Source organism: Camelus dromedarius, chromosome 9 (genome assembly GCF_036321535.1).
Source record: "Camelus dromedarius isolate mCamDro1 chromosome 9, mCamDro1.pat, whole genome shotgun sequence".
Taxonomy (NCBI): Eukaryota; Metazoa; Chordata; class Mammalia; order Artiodactyla; family Camelidae; genus Camelus; species Camelus dromedarius.
The window spans coordinates 73,713,888-73,738,567 of record NC_087444.1 but is presented as its reverse complement, the minus strand read 5'-3'; the positions used below and the strand labels follow the sequence as shown (position 1 = coordinate 73,738,567).

At 53.2% G+C, this 24,680-nt stretch overlaps 2 protein-coding genes and 1 long non-coding RNA gene across 7 annotated transcripts; 2 read left to right on the top strand and 1 right to left on the bottom strand.

Annotated features, from left to right (window-relative positions):
- RASIP1 (Ras interacting protein 1) lies at positions 1-12,269 on the top strand. Of its 2 annotated transcripts, none has more exons than XM_031459021.2 (12): positions 1-148; positions 385-525; positions 1,074-1,759; positions 3,189-3,544; positions 6,496-7,149; positions 7,870-7,907; positions 8,144-8,295; positions 8,414-8,517; positions 9,712-9,955; positions 10,162-10,334; positions 11,154-11,301; positions 11,866-12,269. In XM_031459021.2, exons 2-12 carry the CDS (start codon positions 389-391, stop codon positions 12,063-12,065), a joined length of 2,892 nt encoding a protein of 963 aa, XP_031314881.2. In that variant the 5' UTR covers positions 1-148; positions 385-388; the 3' UTR covers positions 12,066-12,269. The 2 variants fall into 2 exon arrangements, with proteins under 2 accessions (XP_031314881.2, XP_064345545.1); XM_064489475.1 differs by having other exon boundaries at positions 2-148; positions 8,402-8,517.
- On the bottom strand, positions 4,292-16,804 carry LOC116154936 (uncharacterized). Its single transcript, XR_004139026.2, has 7 exons — positions 16,649-16,804; positions 15,985-16,143; positions 11,551-12,060; positions 11,138-11,289; positions 10,400-10,470; positions 9,825-9,978; positions 4,292-6,226 (listed from the first exon to the last, which is right to left on the bottom strand). It is a non-coding gene; the product is annotated as an uncharacterized LOC116154936 (long non-coding RNA).
- MAMSTR (MEF2 activating motif and SAP domain containing transcriptional regulator) lies at positions 12,402-24,549 on the top strand. 4 transcript variants are annotated; one of them, XM_010996379.3, is made up of 10 exons: positions 12,402-13,173; positions 13,742-13,825; positions 14,987-15,025; positions 15,642-15,817; positions 15,997-16,181; positions 16,483-16,585; positions 16,799-16,993; positions 17,274-17,471; positions 17,550-17,604; positions 17,806-24,549. In XM_010996379.3, exons 2-10 carry the CDS (start codon positions 13,768-13,770, stop codon positions 18,087-18,089), a joined length of 1,293 nt encoding a protein of 430 aa, XP_010994681.2. In that variant the 5' UTR covers positions 12,402-13,173; positions 13,742-13,767; the 3' UTR covers positions 18,090-24,549. The 4 variants fall into 4 exon arrangements, 3 of the variants coding, with proteins under 3 accessions (XP_010994681.2, XP_064345565.1, XP_064345564.1); XM_064489495.1 differs by having other exon boundaries at positions 13,134-13,173; positions 13,682-13,825; XR_004139016.2 differs by lacking the exons at positions 12,402-13,173; positions 13,742-13,825; positions 14,987-15,025 and having other exon boundaries at positions 15,252-15,817; positions 17,806-23,344; positions 23,957-24,549.
- The last annotated feature ends 131 nt before the right edge of the window (positions 24,550-24,680 follow it).

Below are 24,680 nucleotides of genomic sequence, written 5' to 3'. Positions count from 1 at the left end.
CCTGCCGGGTTTCCTCTGCCTTTTCCTGTCCCCCACCCAGTGCTGGGAGCTGGGGCAGAAGCAAAGGCTGTACAGGAGCAGCGGGGTCAGGAACCAACCAGGGCAAACGGAGCCAAGGCCCCCGGGTGCTGCCGGGACCCGAAGCAGGGTAAGAGTTGGGGACCCAGGAGTCCAGACCCTCCTCCTTCAGACCCAGGAGTCAGTCCCCAGCCATCCCTCCATCCCAGCTACCAGCAATCCAGGCTCCCATCCCTCTCTTGCACCCAGACTCCAGAGACTGAGCCCCAGCCCCTCCTCCCTCTGGCCCAGGAGTCCAGGTCCCCCTCCACCAACCCCCTACCTCTCAAGGTCTCAAGAGTTGGGGCCTTATCCACCCTCCCGTAGGGCCATGTTATCTGGTGAGCGAAAGGAGAGTGGAAGTCCCCGCTTCGGGAAGCTCCATCTCCCCGTGGGCCTGTGGATCAATTCTCCCAGGAAGCAGCTGGCCAAGCTGGGGCGGCGCTGGCCCAGTGCTGCCTCTGTCAAGTGAGTGCCCACCTCCTCACGACTCTGGCCCCTGCCCCACCTGCCTCCCAATCTTCCCTGTTTATGACCCAGTTCCTGCACAGGGTAGTGTCAGGGATCCTCGAAGGACTGGTCCCAGTTCCTCTCCTGAATGGGCAAGTGGGCTGGCAGGCCGTAGGGGAGGGTGGGACCCAGTGACATAGGGCCTGGTGAGATGGGCTTAGGCTGGATGGACATGGGGACGGACACAGAAGGAGCAGTGGTTTGATTCACCTTCCTTCCTCCCCTCCCTGATCACCTCTTGGGATTTCCTTCTGTGGGACTCCCCTTTATTTATTTATTTTCTTTTTCTCTCTTTGCCTCTGGCTTCTGCCCACCCCCATCTCCGTACACCCCCATCTCTCAACTTTCTGTGGGTGTCTGTCCCCCATTATCTCTGGGTCTCTGTCCCCCCTCTCCCCGCAACCTGGGTCTTTGTCCATCTCCCTCCTTCTCTAACCCCTGACCCTCGACTCTGCGTGTCTTTCTGGATCTCTCTCCTGTGTCTGCACTCCCTGGTGGGCTCCCAGGTCTTCGTCTTCCGACACGGGGAGCCGCAGCAGCGAGCCGTTACCCCCGCCGCCGCCGCACGTGGAACTGCGGCGAGTGGGCGCGGTCAAGGCGGCCGGGGGAGCCTCGGGGAGCCGCGCCAAGCGCATCTCTCAGCTCTTCCGGGGCTCGGGGACAGGGACCACGGGGTCTGGTGGCGCGGGAGGCCCCGGGACCCCGGGATCCGCGCAGCGCTGGGCCAGCGAGAAGAAGCTGCCGGAGCTGGCGGCAGGCGTGGCCCCCGAGCCTCCACTGGCCGCCCGCGCCACGGCGCCGCCGGGGGTCCTCAAGATCTTCGGCGCGGGGCTGGCTTCGGGCGCCAACTACAAGAGCGTGCTGGCCACGGCGCGCTCCACGGCGCGCGAGCTGGTGGCCGAGGCGCTGGAGCGCTACGGGCTGGCCGGCAGCCCCGGCGGCGGCCCCGGCGAAAGCAGCTGTGTGGACGCCTTCGCGCTCTGCGACGCGCTGGGCCGGCCCGCGGCGGGCGCCGTGGGCAACGGCGAGTGGCGGGCGGAGCACCTGCGCGTGCTGGGCGACTCCGAGCGCCCGCTGCTGGTGCAGGAGCTGTGGCGGGCACGGCCCGGCTGGGCGCGGCGTTTCGAGCTGCGCGGCCGCGAGGAGGCGCGCCGTCTGGAGCAAGAGGCCTTCGGGGCGGCGGACAGCGATGGTGAGCCTGTTAGCTGGACTCTGGGGGCGGAGCTAGTGGAGGGATCGGCTGGGACTAGTGGGCGGAGCTACAGTTGGCGGGGCCCGAGGGGGCCGAGGGAACCGGATGGCCGACTAGGGGCGGGGCCCATTGGGGATGGGCGGGGCTTATAGCACTGGATCAAGTGGAAGGTGGAACTGGGACAGGACCTAGGTCGGCCAGATGGGCTAGGCCAGAGGATGATAACCTGGGAATAAATGCAGAGCCTATGGGCGGGGCCTGCGATGCAGGGGCGGGGCCCGCGAAATGGAGTAACAAGTAGCCAGAGGTATTGGGCGGGACAGATGCTGGTGGCGCGGGTCCTGGTGTCAAGAGGCCTCTCAGCAGTAGGTTGAAGTGGTTAGTGAGGATCAGGGCCTTTGTGGTTGAAGCCTACAAGGGTAAATAGCCTGGAGAATGAGGAAATGGGCCGTTAGAGCAGGGCCCAAGAATGGGCGGAGCCTCAGGGGTGGGCCTTGGAGCAGGTGACCTTAGGCTGGGTTGGCTGCAAAGTGAGTAGGGTCTTGAGGGTAGTGCACGGGAAATAAAGAGGTATTTGTAAAGGCCAAGGACCAGGCTACTCGGAGGCTTGGTCTTTGAGAAGGCCGGGCCTGGAACAGGAGGTGTGCCAGTATGTGAAATAGCAAATATAGGGCAGAGCCTGGCAGGGGTGGGGTCTGGCTCATAGGGATAGAGTTTGCTCAGGTAGCCTTCTTACAGCTTTTCTGTTCCTGAGTCTCCCCTTGGGAGATGCGCTGGTGTATCAGATACATTCATGGGCTTTGAACTCAGGCTTGGACTCCAACCCATTCTTTGCCAGTTAAACACAGCAGAATCCTAGGCAAAGATTCAATGGAATCATGTATAGGGTTTTAGCACAGGGCTTGGCACATAGTAGGCGCTCGATAAAGAACGGCATCATTGTCTTTTTATCCCCCTCAAAAGCACTAATTGAACACTTACTGTGGGCCACGCATTATTTAGGGCCCTGGAGGAATTCAATGCTCCAACTTGGAATGTTAGGGGTGTTCAAGAGGAGGTGGTTTGTTTCCCTGAGGGCAGGATCTTCTCGGTTCATTGAGAAGTCCCTAGTGCCTAGAACAGTGCCCGGTACATAGTAGGTGCTCAGAAAATACTAACTGAAAGAACGAATAAACTAAGCAGCTGGAACTGCAAGATGGAATCAGGTGGGCAGGAATCCGGAAGTGTTCCAGGCACAGGGAACAGCATGTGCAAAAACCTAAGGAGATGGGTAGGAATCAGGCAGGAAGTGTGTTCCAAGCACAGGGAACAGCATGTGCAAAAACCTAGGTGTGGTAAGCAGCCTCACCTCTTTGCAGCCAATTCTCTCTTTATAATCTCTCCCTATCTCTTTCCAGTCTGTCTCATCATGTTCCATCTCTCATCGCAGGCACGGGCGCCGCCTCGTGGCGGCCGCAGAAGAACCGCTCCCGGGCGGCGTCGGGTGGGGCGGCCCTGGCCAGTCCTGGCCCAGGGTCGGGGTCCGGACCCCCGGCTGGGTCCGGGGGCAAGGAACGCTCCGAAAACCTATCCCTGCGGCGCAGCGTATCGGAGCTCAGTCTGCAGGGGCGGCGGAGGAGGCAGCAGGAGCGTAGGCAGCAGGCACTTAGCATGGCCCCAGGGGCAGCTGACGCCCAAATCGGACCTGCAGACCCCGGAGACTTCGATCAGTTGACCCAGTGCCTCATCCAGGCCCCCAGCAATCGCCCCTACTTCCTGCTGCTGCAGGGCTACCAGGACGCTCAGGTAAGCAAAGCCTCTCCTACGGGGAGAGATTTATGCCCCACCCTTCTGTTGAAGGGAGACAAAACTACAACTCCCAGAACTCCTTGGGCCGCATTAGTCTCTGGTATGCTGGAAGGTGTGGTCCCAGGGAGGTTCCAGAGCAGGAGATACTGTCAGAGAGTGGAAATGTTGGAGAATAGATGGCAGATAAGGATTTCACTGGAGGGACAGGTAAGGAATGATTTATTTCGTTCAAAGTTGGTGGAAAGCACTGTCTACCTTCAGGGAGAATGAAAGAGCCAGTATTTTAGAACGATCTTCTTGGAAGCCTCTATTTCCTGAGGGAGAGTAAGAGAAAAGTATATTCTGGAGGGAGGTAGATAGTCTGATTGATGTCTGGGATCTTGTTCTGGTTAAGCCTATATTTTCTTGTGAAGAGTGGGCTAAATCATTTTTTAAGCTAATGGTTTACACTGGAACGATTTGACCATTGCTGATGGGGGCAGGTGGTGCTGACACTTCTATTTTACATGTTTGGGTGGCAGTAGGAGAATTGTTAAAGTGTTGGGGAGCAGAGAGGGAGAAAGGATTAGTGGATGGGGGTCAGTGGGATATTATTTCATTAATAGAAATGTAATGTATTATTGGAAATGTTCGTGTGTGTGTGTGGTGATTAGGAGAATCATTCTTATGGTGTTGTCCACCTTTGGGTAACAGTGGCACAGCCACACTCAACAGGTACCACTGGAATCACTGGAAACAGCCCACTCTGGAAAGTGATAGAGTTTATTTAACAGTTCCATTTTCACTGTTAGAGAGGGAGCCAATTGGGTTAGGTGGCTTGGCTGTGTATATGGGTGAGGGGTTAAAACTATTCAGAGAAGAGCTTGCCTTGGAATTCATTCCTCCTTGTTGGGGCAAGGGGACAGGGCAAGTTCATTGTAGGAAGGGTTTTGTATATCTTCTAACAGTCCATCCCTCTAGACAAGGTGGAGGATGGGAGGCTCTATTTTGGAAAGGTGGTCAAATTGCAAGGATCTATCCTAAGTCTATTTCTTTCTTCTTTCTTTTTTTTAAATTGAAGTACAGTCAATTACAACATGTCAATTTCTGGTGTACAGCACAATGTCCCAGTCATTCATATACATACATATATTCATTTTCATATTTTTTCATTAAAGGTTATTAGATATTGATATTGAACATAGTCCCCTGTGCTATACAGAAGAAACTTTTTTTAAAATCTATTTTTATATATAGTGGCTAACATTTGTAAATCTCAAACTCCCAAATTTATCCCTTCCTACCCTCTTTCCCCAGTAACCATAAGATTGTTTACTATGTCTGTGAGTCTGTTGGAAGGATCTGTCCTGAGAGTATAAGAGAGTATGTTATGGGAAGAGAGGGACACATTGGAAACATCTATTCTTTCGGGCAGGGTTCATGAGAAATTTCTTGATAAGAAAGAGGCTTTCTTGAAAGTGTTCATTCCTTGGGAACAGGAATAAGTTTCATCTCTTGTAGAAAGGAATTTGTTTGCATTTGTCTATTCATGGGTGTCTGTAATCTGAGTTCACTGTAGGTGAGGTGGAAGAACCTTCTTGGGTTAAGGAACAGGAGAGCCACTGTAAAAAGGGGTTCATATATTTTGGATCATTCCATTTCTCCACACAGGGATGGAAAATAGGAGATTCTGTCTTTAGAAGGTGGTCAGACTAGAAGGGTCCATTTTTCTTGAAAGGCAGATGAGCGAATCCATTGTAGGAATGGGATTTAGAAATGTCCATCCATGGGTAGAGGTGATGGGACAGTTCAGTGTAGGAAGGAGATTTATGATTTATGAATATCTGGATGACTGTTCTCTCAGACATGAATAGGGAACAAAAGGGTTTTAGGAGAGGATCAGACTGAGTGCTTCCATTTTTACAGGATGCAGATAAGAGAGTCTTTTTTAGGAAGGGGTCTTCTAGAATACATCTTTGGTAGATGAAATGGGACACTCCAGTTTAAGAAGGTCTCCTTGAAAACATCAGTTTATAAGATGGGATTACTAGACATGCCACTGTATGTAGATCTCCTTGGAGATGTCTTTTTTGGGGGGATGAGAATGTTGAGGGCATCCATTGATGGAAGGGAGAGTATCTTTGGAATTCTCCATCATGGGAGTGAGGGGAGTAGATGAGTCTATTGCAGGAGGACACCTTGGGAGTGAATTCATCATGAAGGGAAAAATGAGAGTTCGTTGTAGAAAGTGGGTCTCCTTGGAAGCGTGCATTCATGGGGTGGAGATAATGGAAGAAAACTGTTCAAAGGCAAAGTCTCTTAAAAGGTATCTACTCCTTGCTTTGGGAATATTGAGAGAAACTATTGTTGGGAGGGGAAATGTCTTGAAAAGCCTCCATCACAGGGGTGGAATGGTGGGCAAACAGGGCCACCGTCAGGGAAATGGGAGAGTTCCTAGAAGAAGGTTTCCTTGGGAAGGTCCATTCTTTGAGAATGAGGGTAGTGGGACAGTGCATTTTAGTAACGGGGATGTGGTGTTCTTGGAAGCACACGTTCTTTGGGCTGGATGTTATGGGAGAGTCCACTGTAGGAGGGGATTGCCTTGAAGGAGTCCATTCAGGAGGTGAGAAGATGGGAGAGTCCACTGGTGAAAGATCTCCTGAGAAGCATCCATTCTTTGAGAGACAGAAATGGTAGAGCCTGTATCAAGAAAGGGGTTTCCTCTTATCCAGTCTGCAGGCTGTATGTTATAGGGCAGTCCACCATATGAACTGCCCTTGAAGAGCCTACTCGTGCATGGGAGGTGGGGGTAAATGGTGAGTCCTTTGGGATCCCAGGAGATCTCCTTGGAAGTGCTCATTCAAGAGATGTGGTTGATGGAAGAGTCGACTGTGGGAAAGGGATCTCTTTGGAAGCATCCATTCCTCGTGGAGTGGTGTCCTTTAGTGCATCTTCGCTTTTCCCTCCAGGACTTCGTGGTGTATGTGATGATGCGGGAGCAGCACGTGTTTGGCCGGGGTGGGAACTCCTCGGCTCGAGGTGGGTCCCCTGCCCCATATGTGGACACCTTTCTCAACGCCCCAGACATCCTGCCACGTCACTGCACAGTACGCGCGGGCCCTGAGCCCCCGGCAATGGTGCGCCCATCCCGGGGAGCCCCGGTCACGCACAACGGGTGCCTCCTGCTGCGGGAGGCCGAGCTGCATCCGGGCGATCTGCTGGGGCTGGGCGAGCACTTCTTGTTCATGTACAAGGACCCCCGCAATGGGGGCTCGGGGCCGGCGCGGCTGCCGTGGCTGCCCGCGCGCCCCGGGGCCACGCCGCCGGGCCCCGGCTGGGCCTTCTCTTGCCGCCTCTGCGGCCGTGGCCTGCAGGAGCGCGGCGAAGCGCTGGCCGCCTACCTGGACGGCCGCGAGCCGGTGCTGCGCTTCCGCCCGCGCGAGGAAGAGGCGCTGCTGGGCGAGATCGTGCGCGCCGCGGCCGCGGGCGCCGGAGACCTTCCACCCCTGGGGCCCGCCACGCTGCTGGCGCTGTGTGTGCAGCATTCAGCCCGGGAGCTGGAGCTGGGTCACCTGCCGCGCCTGCTGGGCCGCCTGGCCCGTCTCATCAAGGAGGCTGTCTGGGTGAGCTCCCCCAACCGCCGTCCAGCCCCATCTGCGCCCCAAGTCCTTTCCCCAGTGTCCCCTCGCCAACTCTAACCTTAGTTTCGTAGTTGGGCAGGACGAAACTACATCTCCCATGATACCCCAGGAGGGGGCTTGGGCTAGGGCCCCCATGGATGCTGGGAGTTGTGGATCCATCCACAGGCTGTACAGTAGTACCTAAATTTGCAGCTGTGGGATTATGGAGGAAACCATTCTGGGAGACGGGTAGAGGGGAAGAGATCCCATTGGATGAAAAGTTGAAAGAGACCATTGTGAGAAGTAAGGTGGGCCCTGACCATAGTGGGCGAGACCATTCTTGCAAGCGAGGAAGAACAAACCTATGGACCAACAGATGGAAGTGCCAGGGAGAAGCCATTCATGGGGGTGGCAGAGGTGGTGTGGGAGGTCCCATCCTACTGAACTAGAGCCTATTTAGAGAAAAGGTTTAAGAAGTTTTGGGGTGGGGAAAAATACACTCCATTTGACTAGAAGCGGACCTAAAGGGAGGTAGACCACTCATAATCATAGGGGTGTGTGTTTTAAAAGGTGAGAAGAGGAGTGACTGTTCTGAAGCTTGGGGATTAGAGTCCATTTGAAAAGTGGGGACAGTCTTTGTCAAAAAGGAAGACCCAGGGTATTAACCCATAGGCCTTGTTTCCTCAACCCCCTCACCTTAATTCTGATCTTACTGTTCCACAGGAAAAGATTAAGGAAATTGGAGACCGCCAGCCAGAGAAGTAAGAGAAACTCTGGGGAGAAGGGTCTGGAGGGATGTACGGGTCAGGCTTTGCATCCAGTTCTCTGTTCACATTTCCATGCATGTCTTAGTGCAAACTTCTTGAGTCCTTGGGACTCAACTTTTCTAGTTGTGAAATGAGAGTTGGACTCTGTCCCCAGTTAGACCCAGATCTTGGGGTTTGGACATTATGGTGGAGGTTGGGCAAGATTTACAGGTCCCTTCCTCCTTTCCTAGCCACCCTGAGGGGGTTCCTGAGGTGACCTTGACCCCTGAGGCCGTGTCTGTGGAGCTGCGGCCACTCATGCTGTGGATGGCAAACACCACGGAGCTGCTGAGCTTTGTGCAGGAGAAGGTGCTAGAGATGGAGAAGGAGGCCGACCAGGAGGGTGAGCTCTGACCCAGGTCCATGCTCAACCAAGCCTCCTGCCATTCCCTGCACCTGGGGACCTGGGCTTCTGCCTGCCAGCCTCTGGTTCTCCCTCTCACTCCTAGGTCTGTCCTCAGACCCACAGCTCTGCAATGACTTGGAATTATGCGACGAAGCCATGGCCCTCCTGGATGAGGTCATCATGTGTACCTTCCAGCAGTCTGTCTACTACCTCACCAAGGTTGGCCTTGACACCTGCTTCCTGTTTAGCATAACATAACTTCCTGTTTGAACTACATCACATTGCTCTGATGTCACTTCCCATGTGACCTCCTAAGATTTCCTGCTTCTCTGACATCACCTCCCATTTCACTCCAGCACCTTGTGTTCTGATACCACTTCCTGTTTGAGTTTACATCACTTCCTGCCTTTCTGACTTCTCTTTCTGTCTTTGTAACCATCCCATCTTGGCTGACTTCACTGTCTGGGTATATCACTATTACCACTTTCTCAAGCTGCTGTTTTCTAAGTCCACTCTTAAGTCACTGGTAAGTTTGATAGATAGGTAGACAGATAGATTTTGATGGATCAAACAGTACTAAGTACCATCATTTAAACAAAATCGCTTTAATCAGGCTACACTTCCTGTGTTTGTTGACCTCACTTCCTATAGCTCTGAGTTCATTCCCTTTTCTGAGCCACAAACCTTTTCTCCCTGGAGTGCCCATCCTGCAGAACTTGCTTTCTGCCCCAGTCCCCCACCACTTCCCTTGAGCTTAATATCGCTTCTTGGAACTCTCAGGGTTTCTAGTTTCTGGTTTCTGGTGGGCCTGATTCCCTATCTGTAAAATGAAAGGGCATCCTTGGGGACAGATAGTCTCTATGTTCCTTGATCAGCCTTGATTTGTGAAGCCCTCTCCTCCAAGGCTTCACTTCCTGTACATCCCTGCCAAGGGTAGCTTTATTTCTTCTTTGGCTCTGCCCTCATTTCCTGTCCTTGGCCTGATCTCACTTTCCACTGGCTAACTGCCACCCCACTCCCACTTCCTGACTCTCCATTCTTTTCCTTTCCTTTGGGAATTCTGGATGAATAATTATTTGATTGAAGGGAGCCTCTTTGTTCAATGTCCTTTGTCCTACTTGAGCTTTCCCTGTTGAGAACTACAAGTCCTGTAAGGCATCAGAGATGGTCTTAAGATACCCAAGAGACTTCTGGAAAGCCCTTAAGATTTGAGGTGTCCCTGGCCTGATGAATGCTAAAACCTATCTGGAAAGTAGGGATTTGCTCATGGAGACCTTTAGGGTGTTGAAAGTAGATGGACTACAATTCCCAGAAGCCTTTTGTGGAGCTCCCCAGTATCTTCATACTCTACTGCCCTGAAGCTTCCAGGGAGTTGTAGTCTGATCACTTGTTTGCATCTCTGTATCTCCTCAGACTCTATATTCAACACTGCCTGCTCTCCTGGATAGCAATCCTTTCACAGCTGGGGCAGAGCTGCCGGGGCCTGGCGCAGAGCTGGGGGCCATGCCTCCGGGGTTGAGACCTACCCTGGGCGTGTTCCAGGCAGCCCTGGAACTGACTAGCCAGTGCGAGCTGCACCCGGACCTTGTGTCTCAGACTTTCGGCTACTTGTTCTTCTTCTCCAATGCGTCCCTTCTCAACTCGCTGATGGAACGAGGTGAGGGTCAGACTGGAAAAGTACTGGAAGCAGAGATGGGAGCCACTGAGATCTATTCAATTCAGACACACCACAGGCTCAGGGTACATATTTAGGGACTCTGGACAGCAAGCTCTAGATCCCAAGCTGAAGGATAGGAAAGGTCTGGGTGGTGGGAGGGCAAGATCCCCTATACACCCGTTGCTTCTCATTCCCTTCCCCTACAGGTCAAGGCCGACCTTTCTATCAGTGGTCTCGAGCTGTCCAAATCCGAACCAACCTGGATCTTGTCTTGGACTGGCTGCAGGGGGCTGGGCTGGGCGACATCGCCACTGAATTCTTCCGGAAACTCTCCATGGCTGTGAACCTGCTCTGTGTGCCCCGCACCTCCCTGCTCAAGGTGACTCCTGAACCCTGACCTCTGACTCCCCAACCCCACTCAGCCATCCTCTGTATTCAGCTCACCCTTGGATTGCTCCTTGGACTCCATGTTCTCCACAGTCCCAGCTCAGACACCATAGGTGATGCATTAGCAGCTGGAAGGAAGCCAGGCACATCATGTCCAAACTTGGCTGCATGTAAATCCCAGTGGGACTTATAAATAATAATAGCTCCCTCCCTCAGACCTGCTGATTCAGGAAGTCTGGTATGGGACCAAGGAATGTGACAGCTAAAACATTCATTGTATATAAACTATATGCCAGACACTGTGTGGGTTTTTTTTTAGTGTAATTAAAAATTTTTTATAATTAAAAATTTTTTTTACTTTTTTTTAAAAATGGAAGTACTGGGTATTGAACCCCGGACCTCATGCACGCTAAGCAGGCACTCTACCACTGAGGTATAACCTCCCCACTAGGCACTGTGTTTAGCCCTTCTCATTGAATGCTGACTAAGCCCCGTGAAGTAGGTTATTATAATAACGAATACATATGTACACAATAATATAAACTAATAGTCAGTTTGCTTCTTCCTCACCTTTGCCTTCTCCTACCTCCTTATGCATTCTGAAGCAAAGCACATTTTTCTTTTTTAAAACTGAGAGTGTACCCTTTCCCACCATCACTTTGGTGACAACTAGACCTCACAGTGCCTGGAAGACATCACACAGACACCACTGCTACCCACTACATCTACACTCTCTGTGGAGGGCCTTCCATTTCAGATTTCTCAGCTGCCCCATAATGATCATAGATTTCTCACCTCATCTTTCCACCAGGCTTCATGGAGCAGCCTACGAACTGACCACCCCACACTGACCCCTGCTCAGCTCCACCATCTGCTCAGCCACTACCAGCTGGGTCCTGGCCGCGGTCCTCCACCTGCTTGGGATCCTCCCCCTGCAGAGAGAGATGCTGTGGACACAGGTGAAGAGAAATGGGGACAGAGGCATCAGGGCTGTCAGCTTTCTTCTGTCCTTGGGACCTAGGAATCCATAGCCCCAGCTCCTTCTTTCTGATCCAGGATTCTGGACCCCTAGCCCTCTCCTCCCCCAGGTGCTAAGTGCTGGATCCCAGGATATAGGATTCTCCCCCAAGATACAAGAGTTTAAGTTCCCAGCTCCTTTTTCTGAGGGGTTCAGGCCACCAGCCTCCCCCACAAACTACTCCCCTCACCTAAGTCCGGGTTCCAGGCCCCTTCACTCTAAGGAATCCGTAAAACGAACTTCCCAGCCCTTCTTCCTTCCTCTCGGACCCAAGAACCCAACTACATCGCCCGTTTCCCAGGCAATGATGGCCTTTCATAGTCTGAACTACAACTCCCATGATGCTTGGGGACTCCAAGAGTAGCGTTTGAGGGGATCCTACTCCAGAAGTTGCGAAAGGGTTACGTTTTTCCTACTTTCGGGAGTGGCGCAACCTAGGCTCTCCTCGACACTACTGCCTCCTGCCCGTTTGCAGAATTTAACTCTGTGTTCTTCGGTTTTATAGGAGACATCTTTGAAAGCTTCTCCTCCCATCCTCCCCTCATCCTGCCCTTGGGCAGCTCGCGCCTTTGCCTCACGGGTCCAGTGACGGACGACGCCCTCCACCGTGAACTGCGCAGGCTCCGCCGCCTCCTCTGGGATCTCGAGCAGCAGGAACTGCCGGCCAATCACCGCCACGGACCTCCTGTAGCCACGCCTCCTTGAAAAACCAATAGCAAACGAGCGCGCGAACCTTGAAAATTCATCTACTAGAGCCCGCCCGAGCGCAGAGCTTTCTGGGAGTTGTAGGTTTTTCCCGGCGTGGAATGCTGGGAGTTTGAGTTTTCGGGTAATATAGGATGGGACCTTGGGAAGTTGGGTTTAGGACTTGAGCGCCAGAAGCAATAAAGGTATCTGTGGTATTGGCAACGCCTCACTTGTTAAGACTCGGGAGCAGGAGTGATGATGATTTTCTTCGGAATAAGGCATCAGGGCCCTTGCCTGGAGCGTTGGGCTCCTGCCGAGTCCGCTGAGGTATTTATAGCCACGGCCTCAGCTTGCCCTCTCGCATGTAATCCAACCCAGGAACACTGGGGCCTCCCACGCATATCAGGACAGAACACTCGACTTGTTCTAACAAAGATCAGGCCCTTAGTCCTGCAAGTGGGAAACAGCCATCGCTCCCTTCGACCCCCCCAAAAGTCCATAGTCCAGTCTCTTCCCTCAGACCCAGGAGTCTGGGTTCCCAAGCCCCTTCTGGACCTTCCTGCCTGTCGGACACACTGATGAGCCTCAACATTCTTGTTCCTATTCTGGAATCACTCTTCCCTCACATCCATAAGTACGTGCCCCCAGCCCCCTCCTCCCTCAGACCTAGGAGTCGGGGGCTCTAGTTTGAACTTTTCATCCTCCTGAATCCGACTCCCGCTGCTGCGTCAGGGAAAAAGTAAGCGACAGGTGCCACCTGCCTGCAGGGCTAGGGCGCGACCACCTGCCGCTGCTGCTCACCCTGCGCCCCTCTCCTGGCACCTGTTTCTGTCAATCTGTCCACCACTGCCCTGTCCGACCCTGCAGCCCGAGGACTCGGAGGAGGAGCGAGCTAGGGAACCCCGACGCTGGCCCCGCCAAAGGCCCTCCCATCCCGTGCTCCCGCCCCTTCTCGGGGTGCTAGGAGGGGGCTCCTGTCTCCCCCGCCCGCCTCCACCGCTCCAGACACGCCCCCAAAAGGGGGGGATCCGAGGCGATCCAAGGCTGGTGGGGCGGAGCCTGCGGCCTCCAGCCTAGACCGCTGGACTCAACCCACTCCAGAGCACAGCTGCGCGGAGCCCACCTGGTGAGAGGCCCCTGGGGTGAGAGGGTGGTGGGAGGGGAACCCGCCTTAACTCTTCTGTCACCTCTCTGATCCAAGTCCCTTCCCCACAGACCACGGGTGGCTGACACCCACCAACGTCCTTCTCAAATGCAGGTGACAGAACCCCTTCTACTCCCCAGGGACATGTCGGGTCCCCTTCCCCCTCTTGATCAAGGCTATTGGATTCTAGGCCCCTCAAAAGAATATTGAGTTACTGCCCTTCGCCCCCTTTTCCTTCCTCTCCTTTCATAGACCCTGCATCCAGGCCCCCATGCCTGCCTTCTTAGAATCCTAGATTCCCAGACCCCAGGTCCTTCCTACCCCTTAGCTCCTCCTCCCTCAGACCCAGGAGTCCTGGTCCCCAGCCCCCTGTTCTCTCACAACCAGGAGTCTTGGCCCCCAGTGCCCTCCACCCCGCCAAGATCCAGAGGCCCAAGGCTCTCCCATCTCAAAGTTCCACAGGCCCTTTCCCTGCTGCGTTCACCTGCAGGGCCGCCTCCTGACCTCCACTCTGACCCTGCCTCCTGTGGTGGCCCTGCTCTCCCCCAAGTCCAGGTCCCCCTCCCAGGCTTGGCAATGACTCTGGCGGCTTCCTCCCAGCGCTCCCAAATCATTCGCTCCAAGTTCCGATCTGGTGAGAAGCTTCTCTGTGCATGCAGGGCAGGGATCCTCCCTGTCCTGAGACTATATCCTGACTCTGGGAGTGTGCACCGCGGAGTGAGTGGGAGGAGGGCGGTGGCACCCAGGAGGCATGTATTTTCTGTGCAAAAGATCACTCGGGCATGGAGGCACCAGCAAAGGGGTCAAGTTGTGGTGGACAGAGAGGGTGCAAATGGCTAGTGAAGTGCTCACATAACATTAGGGAGTGGGCGGCTCAGGGTGGGTGTGCTGAGGATCACGGACCGCAAAAGAAGGGGGGCTTAAACTGACACGTGCATAGTGGGGACTTAAGCGTGCCCAGCATGGAACTGTGGGCAAGGGTCCCCACAAGCCTTGAAAGGGTCAAAGGTTGCATTTCAGGTCCCAGTGCAGGTGGAAAGTGTGCCAGTAAGTTCACCTGGAGGTCAAGTCCTGAGGCGACAGAGGGTACTCGAGTGTGTTAATGAGCGTGCTTACGTGATTGGGTGGGTGCCAAGACACTAGGAACCAAAAGCCAGGAGTGTTCAAAAGTGTACGAATACAAAGAGCAGAAAAGTGCAAAGAGAGATCCTTGCTCTGGAACTGGGGGCCCAAATCCTGAATGTGCAAATAAGTGTGTGCATGTAGCTGGGTATGTGCCAAGACCTTGAGCCAAGGACGAAGAGGGGCGAAGGGTCCAAGTGCACCAAAGTGGTGTAGGTGCAAAACGAGAGCCCAGAAAAACGCGTGTTTAAAGGTGGGTGTGCAAAGGGGTGACGGAGGGGAGGCCCAGAGGCAGCACAGAAGGGAGTGGGCGTGTGCCAAGCGGGGTGCATGGATGGAAGGAGGCGAGGTATAAAGGCCAAGATGGCAATTTGTGTTGAGGCTGGGGTGGGCATAGCTTGTCAAGGGGGCAGGTGGAGCCAGGGGGCAGGGCTGCCTCCTGCCTGCATGCTGGCTGCCTCCTAGCCCCCAAACGGCTCTGGCCTTCGGGGCTGTGCTGGCAGGGAGCAGGCAGGAGGCCCGGGAAGGGAGCAGGCTGCCCGCCCACCCGCCTTCACGGGGTGTGTAAGGGGGCTGGGCACGCATGTCCCGCCAACTGCAGCTCACAGCCGCCTGCCAGGCCAGGCTCTTGGACACTCCCTTCCCGCCTTTCTCCTCCCACCTCCCACCACAGTCCTCCAGCTTCGGATCCACAGACGGTATCAGGACTCAAGTAAGTGTGGGCCCAGAAAGGGAGGGAATGGTGGCCCCACTTCCCAGGGACACCCTGGAGTACAGCTACCAGATATGCTGCTCTGGTCCCAGACCCTCAGTACCTATGCCCCAGGGTACACTGAAAGCCCATCCTGCCCTTCCCCGGGACCGGGAGTACAGGTCCCCAGCCGCCCCACCCCTAGGACCCCTTTTCCTGCTCTTGGGCTTTTCCCACTCCAGTGAAGTGCATGAATCCAGATTCTGTTTCTTTGGAGAAGACAGGCATCCCAGACTCCACACTTGGCACACACACAAATCTCAGGATGTGGCTTTCAGCTTCTTTTCCCAAGAACCAGGAGTGCTGGCCCCACCCCTGTCCAAGTAAAACCCCAGAAATCTGTGATCCTCAGCCACCACACCACTTGGTGACCAAGGAGGTGATTCCTGCCTTTCTTGAGATTGTAAAAGTCTGGGTCCCTAGCACCTCCACCCTTAGATGCAGGAATTCAGACACCCAGCTCCCACCACTTGGGTTTCGCTCCCCAGGCCTGCCCTCCTGCACACAGGGGCTGGGGCCTCCAGGGCCCTCCTTCCCACACAGCTTTGTTTCTCCCTCTCTGGCTTGCTGCCTGCAGGCCTCTCGGGGTCCTTCGCTGCCTCTCCAGTCTCGGATCCAGATCCGTGGATCTCAGCCTCAGGCCCGGCTGTGGCTCCAGCCCCAGCCTCACCCTCCGGCCCTGCCCCATTCCTCTTCAGCCCTGGAGTCCTTCTCCCTGAGCCGGAATACAGCCCTTGGAGGTCCCTGAAGAAGGTAAGTCTCAATGGGAGTGCAGGGAAGTCCCCCTGAGAGTCTAGACTTGGTCTTCCTTGCTGCTGCCCTTCTTACTCCTCTCTGGTAATGCCAAGCTGACCTCATACTTTGCATGGGGTTCTGGGGGCAGGAAAGTGGGAAAGCAGCAGAAGCATATGACATCTTACCTGCTTTTTCAGGACTCTCCTAAGATCTCCAGACACTGGAGAGAGCCGAAGCCCAAGGGGAACCTGACATACCACCAGTACATGCCCCCAGAGCCGAAACAAGGGTCCAGGGCAAACCCCCAGGCTGAACGACCAGTCTTGAGTCCTCCTGGACCGCCTCTGTGGGAAGAGACAAACTCACAGCAGCCACTTTCTAGGTATGACCCCTGTTTTTGTTCTGGGAAGTTCAGTCCCCCCAGCCCCCTCCCAGGACACAAGAGTCCAGATCCCCAGACCCTCTTCCTTCACTTCTCAGGAATCCTGACCTCACATCCAAGAGTCTGAGCCCCCAGTTCCTCTCCCGAGCACAGGAACTAGCCTCCTGTGTTTGCGCCCTCGGAGATCCAGAATTTGGGTCCCTCACCCTCCTGCATCTTCATGAGTCCTTGTCTTTGGGGACTCCATAATGTCTTTTCTCTCTCCTTCTAACCTCTGTTTCCCCCTCACAACTATCGCCAGGATGAAGCCCACTTCCCTCACTCCCTCCCCACCAGGAGTCCCCAGCCCCTCGCCCCCTCCACACAAATTGGAACTTCAGACCCTCAAACTGGAAGAGTTGACGGTAAGTTTGGGGAGTAACTTCCCAGGCTGGCCCTCTCCTTCAGTGGGGACCCAGAAGTCTAACCTTGCAGCCTCTATTCCATCGGACATCCAGGACCCGGGGTCCCCAGTCCCTCCTCTCTTGGTTTCCAAACGTCCAGCCCTGTCCCCTACCTCTCCCCTCGCCTGCACCCCAGAGCCCAGCCTAGCACGGCCTCCCCGCTTCCCATCCCAGGTCTCAGAGCTCCGGCAGCAGCTGCGCCTGCGGGGCCTCCCGGTGTCCGGGACCAAGTCGATGCTCCTGGAGCGCATGCGTAGCGGCACCCCGCCCCGTGAGCGGCAGAAGCCGCGACGAGAGGACAGTTCCGCAAATGCTCCCTGGCCTCGCTTCAGGCCCAAGGCTTTGGGAGCCACCCGGAGGCCGGGCTCGGTGAGGGCGAGGCTATGCGCGTGTGGACCAATGAGAAGACAAAGCGGGACGGGGCGGGAAATCGAGAAAAGACTAGCCAATAACTTGTGGAGGCGTGGTTAAGAGCAAAGTGGGAGGATCTTAAGGGAAGAGAAGCCAATGAAATAGAGGGCGAGGCCGAAGGGAGGTGTCGACGAGTGAAGGGCGGGGATGCGACAGGGGGTGGAGTCATAGGTTGCGAGTGGGTGGGGTTGCTTCCCAGTGGGCGTGGCTTGTAGGAACGCCCTCTTCACTGTTCTAGCTCAAGCCTAGTCCAACATCTCCCCCACCGCCTCCTCCACGTGCCGCGGAAACCCCTGTGACAGCTCCGGCTCCGGCTCCGGCTCCGGCTGAGACGACGGCTCCTGCTCCAGGTCCAGTGCCCACCCTTTCCTCAGCACCAGCTTCTGCAGCCCTGACACTGGAAGAGGAGCTGCAGGAAGCGATCCGCAGAGCGCAGGTGAGAGGGAGCGGGCTTAAGGTCTCAGTCAGGATCAGGCTGGCGTCCCAGGTTCACGCCGCTTCTGCTCGTCCGCAGTTGCTTCCGAACCGGGGCATCGATGACATCCTGGAGGATCAGGTGGAGCCTGAGGGTAAGAGCAACCTCCTGGATTTGGGGAGAAAGAAGGCCGAGGTTCTGGACTTCCGGGTCCAAGGGAGGAGAAGTTTGGTATCTGGGCTCCTGAATCCTAGGGAGGAGTGGGCTGGGGACCTAGACTCTTGGAAAGGACAAATAGGGTGCTGGGGTCCGGACCTATGCCTTCCTAAGCTCACACTCCATTTTCCCCCTGCAGACCCGCTGCCCCCCATCCCCCTGGACTTCCCCGGCTCCTTCGATGTGCTGTCCCCCTCCCCGGACTCTGAAGGCCTCTCATCTGTCTTCTCTTCCTCGCTCCCGTCCCCAACGAACTCCCCATCCCGCTCTCCCAGGGGGCCCACGGACTCCTTGGATTGGCTGGAAGCTCTGAGTGGGGGTCCCCCGTTGGGCTGTGGCCCTCCAGCCCCCAGCATCTTCTCTGCTGACTTATCCGATTCAAGTGGCACCCGGCTTTGGGACCTGCTGCAGGATCCATGGTGATGGATTTTGGGGTTTCAGGGACTGTGAACTGGTGGGGATGGGGAGGTCAGAGAGATAGAGTCCCTGAGGGAAGGGTTGGAACAACCAGCAGAGCCCCTCCCACTGCAGACCCCAAATCAGAGACAACTCTCATCCCCACCTGGCCCCTGAACTGCTGCTGACATGCCAACCTCCTGACTTTTGTCTTTCTGACCTCCACTTGATCCCCTCCATGGCTGTGTGGTTGGGGGCAAGGAGGTGTCATTTGCTGCTGGCCAGGGCAAACACGCTGCTTGCTGCTTCCTTCAGAGACCACGTGGGTGTTTTTGTTTCCACCTTCACCCCCACACCCACCCCCGATCCCACCGACTAGATGGCTGCCTGTTGCTGGGGAATCTGGAAGGTGGTCTGTGCTTTTTGGATGCAGGAGACAGGCAAGAAAGAATGGGGAGAGAGAATAAGGAGCCAGACCCTTGAGAATAGGGAGCCAGACCCTTGACTTCTGATTGGAGATGAGAAAAATCAGATGCATCATATCTGAGCTCAGATTCTCTTGGAAGGAGACCCTGAGACAAGATTCATGTGTCCATAATTTATTAAAGACATGCCTCCAAGAGAAACCAATACAGGAACAGATGAAACACTACAGTGAAGAGGAAGAAGACCAGCAAGAGTGTGGCTTCAGGTGAAGTCCAACCCCAGTCTGATCCCATGGGGAGCTCTGAAGGATAAATTAAGTTGCAGAGTCTTTCCCACCTTTAGGCAAAGGGAACTGGGTTTTTGAGGCAAAGAGAGATCACTGTTTGGGTTTATTATTGCTGAATAATGAACCACCTGAAAATTTAGAGTCTTCAAATAATAACAGTCTATGATTGTTCACAATTCTATGGGTTGACTGGGCTCAGAAAGGTAGTTCTTCACTACCATATGATGTCAACTAAAGCCGCAGTCATCTTAGGACCCAGCTGGGCTGGAACATCCAAGATGGAGCACTCACATGTGTCTGGCAAGGAGGGCTAGTAGGCTTGAGCCTACTGGGCTGTGGGACATCGGAACTGCTCTCATTCTCCATGAAGTTTCAGTGCTCCCCCTCCCCATGTGCTTTCTCCTACAGGTAGCTGGACTCCTTACATGGTAGCTCAGGGCACCCCAAAGTAAGCATTCCCAGGGGAGGAAGTGGAAGCTGCCAGTCTCTTAAAAACTAAGCTTGGAACTGGCACAATGTCATTTCTACCATATTCTATTGATTAATTCAAATCAGGCTAGCCCAGGCTGAATATGGGAGAAGACTATACCAATGTACGAATGTCAGGGGCCTGGTCATTGTGGGCCATGGATCATGATGGGAAGAGGGCAGGACATAAACTCCCGGGCACCTCAAGTTCCAGGGCAGTCTTGGGAACAAGGTCACAGTGTCAGCTGTTAACAGCAACGTGTTTTAAAATATAGGTTTTATTACTATTCAGGTATGGTGAGGCCAACAGATTACAAGATAATTACTATTGAAAAGATAGTTTGTTATTCTCACAGATCCCAAAGGAAGGGGGCACGCCAAGCTATACAGGGCTATATGAGGAAGCACCAAGGTTGGTCAGGAGGTGGTACAGGCAAAGAGGAGAACCTTGGGCAAGAGTCCTTATTGTGGTTTCCTCAGGAAGGAATAGATGACCAAGGTAAGTTTAGGATTGCCTAGTTGAATAATTTCAGCAGGCTCTGGGGTGGGGGAGGGGCTGCCCCCAGTCATCTGGAACTTGGTCCTGGGGTGATTAGGCAGAGGAACAGTAGCCGGAAGTATAAGAGCTCCATACAGGAAGTGGTTGGGGGTCTAGGCTCCGGGTTGGTTGGTTCGTATATGAAAGGCATGTTTAAAAGTGAGTCCTTTATTATCTTTAGGCACTGGCTAGCCCGGGGAGGGGCGTTCCCTCCAATGTCAGCAAGGCCCAGACATCAAAGTGCCAGAAATACAGATGCAAAAAAGGCATGATTAATGCATAAAGCATGCAGAAGCTGGGTGTTGGGTGCACAGAACTGGTAAGAGGAATCTGAGAGGATCTGGGCAGGCCACCAATGGTGTCCACTACAACTGGGAATGTGCAAGTGGGATTAATTATGTTACAGCAACTAGAGCCAGCGACTTCCCCTGGCCTGCTGTCACATCAGTTTCCTCACCTGTACCGACAGTCTGGTGAGGATGAGCGTTCACCGAGACTGTCCATGAACTAGACCTGGCATGTGACGTGTGCTGATAAATATTGCTGCTGATTGACAATTCTAGTGTCGCAAAGTATATAAACTCTGATGGACATTAAAGATCCAAGGTAGAAATGGAAGGGAACAAATGTTTGTTACCATGAGGCAAAAACAAACAAACAAACAAACAAAACTTTGCTGTCTTCCAAACCAATCAGGTCAAATTTGTCATCCTTACTTTCCAGATGAAATACTTAAAGATCAGAGAAGGGGAGTGACCTGCCCAATGTCACACAGAGTGGGGTTTTAAATCAGATTAGTAAATTCACAGCCTGTGCCCTCAGGGTTGAAAAATCAAAGAGCCTCAATCTCTGCTCTGGTGAAGCTCAGACATTTGCAAAGAGAGAGTCCCAGCGCAGGCTGATAAGCATTTTCTTGGTAATGGTATGAGGAACAGCAGGGTCAAGATTCCTAGAAAGTACCAGAAGCTGTGGGGGAATGGGACAGGGTAGTCAGAGAAAGCATTTTTGCTAAGACTCAAAGGATAAGGAGGAGCTGGTCAGAGGAACCCCCTGGAAGACAACATCCTTGTAGAAGAACACTCAGAGGCTTGATGGTGTGAAGGGCGCTGCCCCTTGGGGAGCCTTGTGAGGTCAGTGTTCCTGGAGAAAAATGTGGGTGTTGGGCTGGGTCTTGCAGGACCCTTCATGTCAGGCTGAAAATTGGTGGGAAAGGGTTGCAGCCAGCCCTGGAAAGATCAGAAGGGGTCAGGCAGGGCTTCCTCTGTCTCTATTTCCCTGCTGACACTTATCTGCTTGTACCTTCAAATCAGCCTCTTCCCGTCTCTGCCTGTCTCTGTCCTCCTCCATCTCTGTCCCCATCTCTCCCATGTCCAGAGGAGGGCAGCCTTGGGCTGAGAGCCTGTGGGGCCTGTGTGGAGTTCCAAAGAGAGTCAGGGGTAGGGGTGGCTAAGGGATTTTCTGGAAGGTGGAGATCTGAAAGACAGGCTCTGGCTTGGGTGGAGTGTGCAGTTTTGAATCCAGAGCCTGAGGGACAGGCTTAGGTCCTGCACGCTCCACAGCCTGCCCCCCAACCCTTCTCCAGACCTTTCAGTCCCTTCCCTCCTGCCTCTGATGAGAGGGCTGGGCCTCCCCCAAGGGAGGGAGCAGGGGAAATGAAGGCTGGACCTATGGGGGCACTGGAGAAGAATGTCAGATGGGGATCCCAACCCCACGCCCCACCGAGCTGCCACCCCATGATTTCAGTGGAAACATGTAAAAGACAAAGAATATATTTGACAAATTTCCCAGGGTACCAATGTATCTAATAGACATATTCCCCAGAAGGGTACATTCATATTCATTGGGTAGAATGGAGAAGAATGTATTTGTTTGCTTTTCTCCCCCTCGTTGCTCCCCCTCCTCTTCTTCTTCGTCTTCTCTCCCCACCCACCTCCATGTCTCTCTCTCTCCTTCCCTTCTCTCTGTTACCACATATCTAGTCACTGCTTCCAGTTGCTGACTTCTACTCTGTCTTTTACCTCCACCTCCTCTGCTCTATCAGTGGTGACCAACCCGCAGCTCCCAACTCCACTAACCACCCGCGATCCTCATCCTCATCATCTTCCACCCCATCATCCTCATCCTCACCCTCCTGTTTGTCACCATCAAGCACAGCCCCTTAGGGACCTGTGGGAGAATTTCTCCAGGAATCACACCCAGGAGTGCGTTGACACAGAGGCAGGTGCCACAGTGGTTGAGTCTCATCTCTGGTGCCAGATCAACCTATGTGGACTTACCTCTACACCAGTATCTACATGGCCTAGGGCAAGCCATTTAGCCTCTCTGTGCCTCAGTTTACTCATCTATATAATGGGGACAAGGGTAATAGTACTCTCTATGTGGGCTTGGTGTGAGGAATAAATGAGCTAGCCTGTGTAGAGTGCTTAGAAAAATGCCTGGCATAAAGGAAGCACTTGTTAAGTGTCAGTGATTGTGTCAGGATTGATGTGACTTCTACTTCTCTGCCAAATGGCTGTGCCAACCCTTGTGACAACCATGAGTGCCCAGGGATTGCCCTGCCCTTGGTGTTGTCCAGCTTTCTCATTTTCAGTCTGTCTGGCTGTTACCTCTTCTTTCTCTCAAATCTTGTTTATCCCTGAGGTGGATGATGGGGATTCTCAGGCCCCAGGCAGCCTGGTGATGAGGACCCCGGACCCCAGGGAGGGAGGGGTTAGGTGACTGAACTGGGAAGAAAAGAAGGAAAGAGAATCATCAGCATTCACACTCTCTTCCCCTTGGGCAAACCCCTTCAGTGCCAAACCTTCATTCAGACTTTGAGCCCAGCCTCTCCCTAGCTGCGGATCCCAGAGAAGCACTTCTCTCTGACCTCATAGATGACCTGGTTCCAAGGTATTTTCCCAAGAGACATGAAAACATATGTTTGCATAAAGACTTGTACACAAATGTTGATGACAGCATCATTCATTATAGCTCTAAACTGGAGAGAACCCAAATGTCTGTCAAGTGCTGAACAGATAGGCACCCTGTACAGGGACATCCACACAGTGGAATACTACTCAGCAGTGAAAAGGCAGTGAATGATTGATACCTGCAAGAACATGAATGAATCTCAGAAACATGATGCTAAGTGAAAGAAGTCAAACAGAAAAGACTAAATGGGGAATGATTCTCTATTTAAAGTTTTAGAAAAGGAAAAACTAAAGTGACAGGAAGTGTAACTGAGCAGGACCCAATGGGCCCTTCCTGGGACAGGACCCCCTGACCCCCTACCCCATGTCCTCTGCCTGCCTATTGTTTGTAGAAAACTTTGATCGTCTTAGGTCTTCCTCGTGTTCCCAAGAATAAATGTAATCAGAGAAGTGACAAAATGCATAAGCAAAGGAAAACAAGCAAGACAAAATAGTAACACTTTAGCCCTTAAACAAACTCAAGAACTTTAAGTTTCTCCTCAAGGGCTATAGATAATTTTCTGAGCCATATCCTTTGAGCTGTTTTGCAGATACTGAAACCCCCACCAGGTGGAAGAAATCAACTGTATTCTGCCCACAGGCACATAGACCTCAGGTGGGTTGGGTTGGAAGCACAAGGTTGATGATGTTGACTCCGATTACCTCACCACCAACCAATCAGAAGTATGTCCAGAAGCTGATCACGCACTCAGCAGCACCACCTCTCCACCCCCATCTTTAAAAGCCTTTCCCTGGAAGTCATCAGGGAGTTTGGCTCTTTTAAGCACTAGCTGCCTGGACTTCTTGTTTGGCATTTGCAATCCACACTGCACAGTCACTGCCCGTTCCCTCCCATACCTGTCCTCTGAGGTATGGAGGGCACCACTAATCTACTTTTTATCTCTGTGGATTGACCACTTCTGGACATTTCATATGAACATAATGGTGGTCCATTGTGTTCATCTTCTTTCACTCAGCTTCGTGTCTCACAGGTTCACCCATGGTTTAGGGTGTATCAGTGTTTCACTCCTTTTTAAGGCTGAATAATATTCCATCCACCATATTTTGTTTCTCCCTTCCACAGTTGATGGACAACTGGGTTGTTTCCCCTTTGTGGCTATTATAAAGAATACTACTAACTAGTGGGTGAACATTATTGTATATAAATTGTGTTTCAATTATACTGGGAAATAAAGATAAAGCAGAATGAAACTATTTTCTTTTTTAGAGATATATCCAGAAATGGTAAAAGAATGAAGAAAGATAGGAATATGTCAACAGAATTGAGAGTCACCATCAACTGCGGTGGGGAGAGAGGCTTTCTGGTTGTTTCTGGACCCCAACAGCATCCCAGGTGTGCAGTAAAGGGTTAACTCAACAGTCTTGGGGTGTTCAAGCCCTGCACATTCCAGAGAAAGGAGTGACCCATGACCAGCTCCTGGGATATAACCTCTAAGCCCTTGGCATGTTCTACCTGACGGTTTACTATCTTTGTTTACTTGGGACCTTGGACCACATAGTATCAACTTGATTTCCAGAAGTGCTGAGGACAAGTAACTAAGGTCGGCCACACGGGCACCCAGCCAGTCCTGCGTGACCGACCCCCAGGAGAATCCCTGGACACCAAGGCTCATGTGAGGTTCTCTGGTTGACAGTACTTAATATATCCTGTCCTACATTATTGCCAGGAGAATTAAGTCCTGTTCATATGACTCCACTGGGACAGGACAACTAGAAGCTTCCACCTGGTCTCTCCTGAGCTCTACCCTGTGCACCTTTGCTGATTTTAATCTGTATCTTTTTACTGTAATAAAACATAACCATGAGTACTGCTTTGGTGAGGTCTGTGAGTCCTTCCAGCAACTCATTGAACCTGAGAGTGGTCTTGGAGTAACCTGACACACCAGGTCTTAACCTGGATAGGAGTTTCTGCTCTGTTATTCTTTATACCA

What these genes read in the sequence shown, in the direction of transcription:
- RASIP1 (XM_064489475.1), top strand. Translation starts at nt 389, where the DNA reads ATGTTATCTGGTGAGCGAAAGGAGAGTGGAAGTCCCCGCTTCGGGAAG. An exon ending in CTGTCTACTACCTCACCAAG is followed by an intron (nt 8,518 to 9,711) that starts GTTGGCCTTGAC and finishes GTATCTCCTCAG; the next exon opens with ACTCTATATTCAACACTGCC. An exon ending in CCCGCACCTCCCTGCTCAAG is followed by an intron (nt 10,335 to 11,153) that starts GTGACTCCTGAA and finishes TCTTTCCACCAG; the next exon opens with GCTTCATGGAGCAGCCTACG.
- MAMSTR (XM_064489494.1), top strand. Translation starts at nt 15,503, where the DNA reads ATGCAGGAATTCAGACACCCAGCTCCCACCACTTGGGTTTCGCTCCCC. An exon ending in AAGCGATCCGCAGAGCGCAG is followed by an intron (nt 17,472 to 17,549) that starts GTGAGAGGGAGC and finishes GCTCGTCCGCAG; the next exon opens with TTGCTTCCGAACCGGGGCAT. An exon ending in GGATCAGGTGGAGCCTGAGG is followed by an intron (nt 17,605 to 17,805) that starts GTAAGAGCAACC and finishes TTCCCCCTGCAG; the next exon opens with ACCCGCTGCCCCCCATCCCC.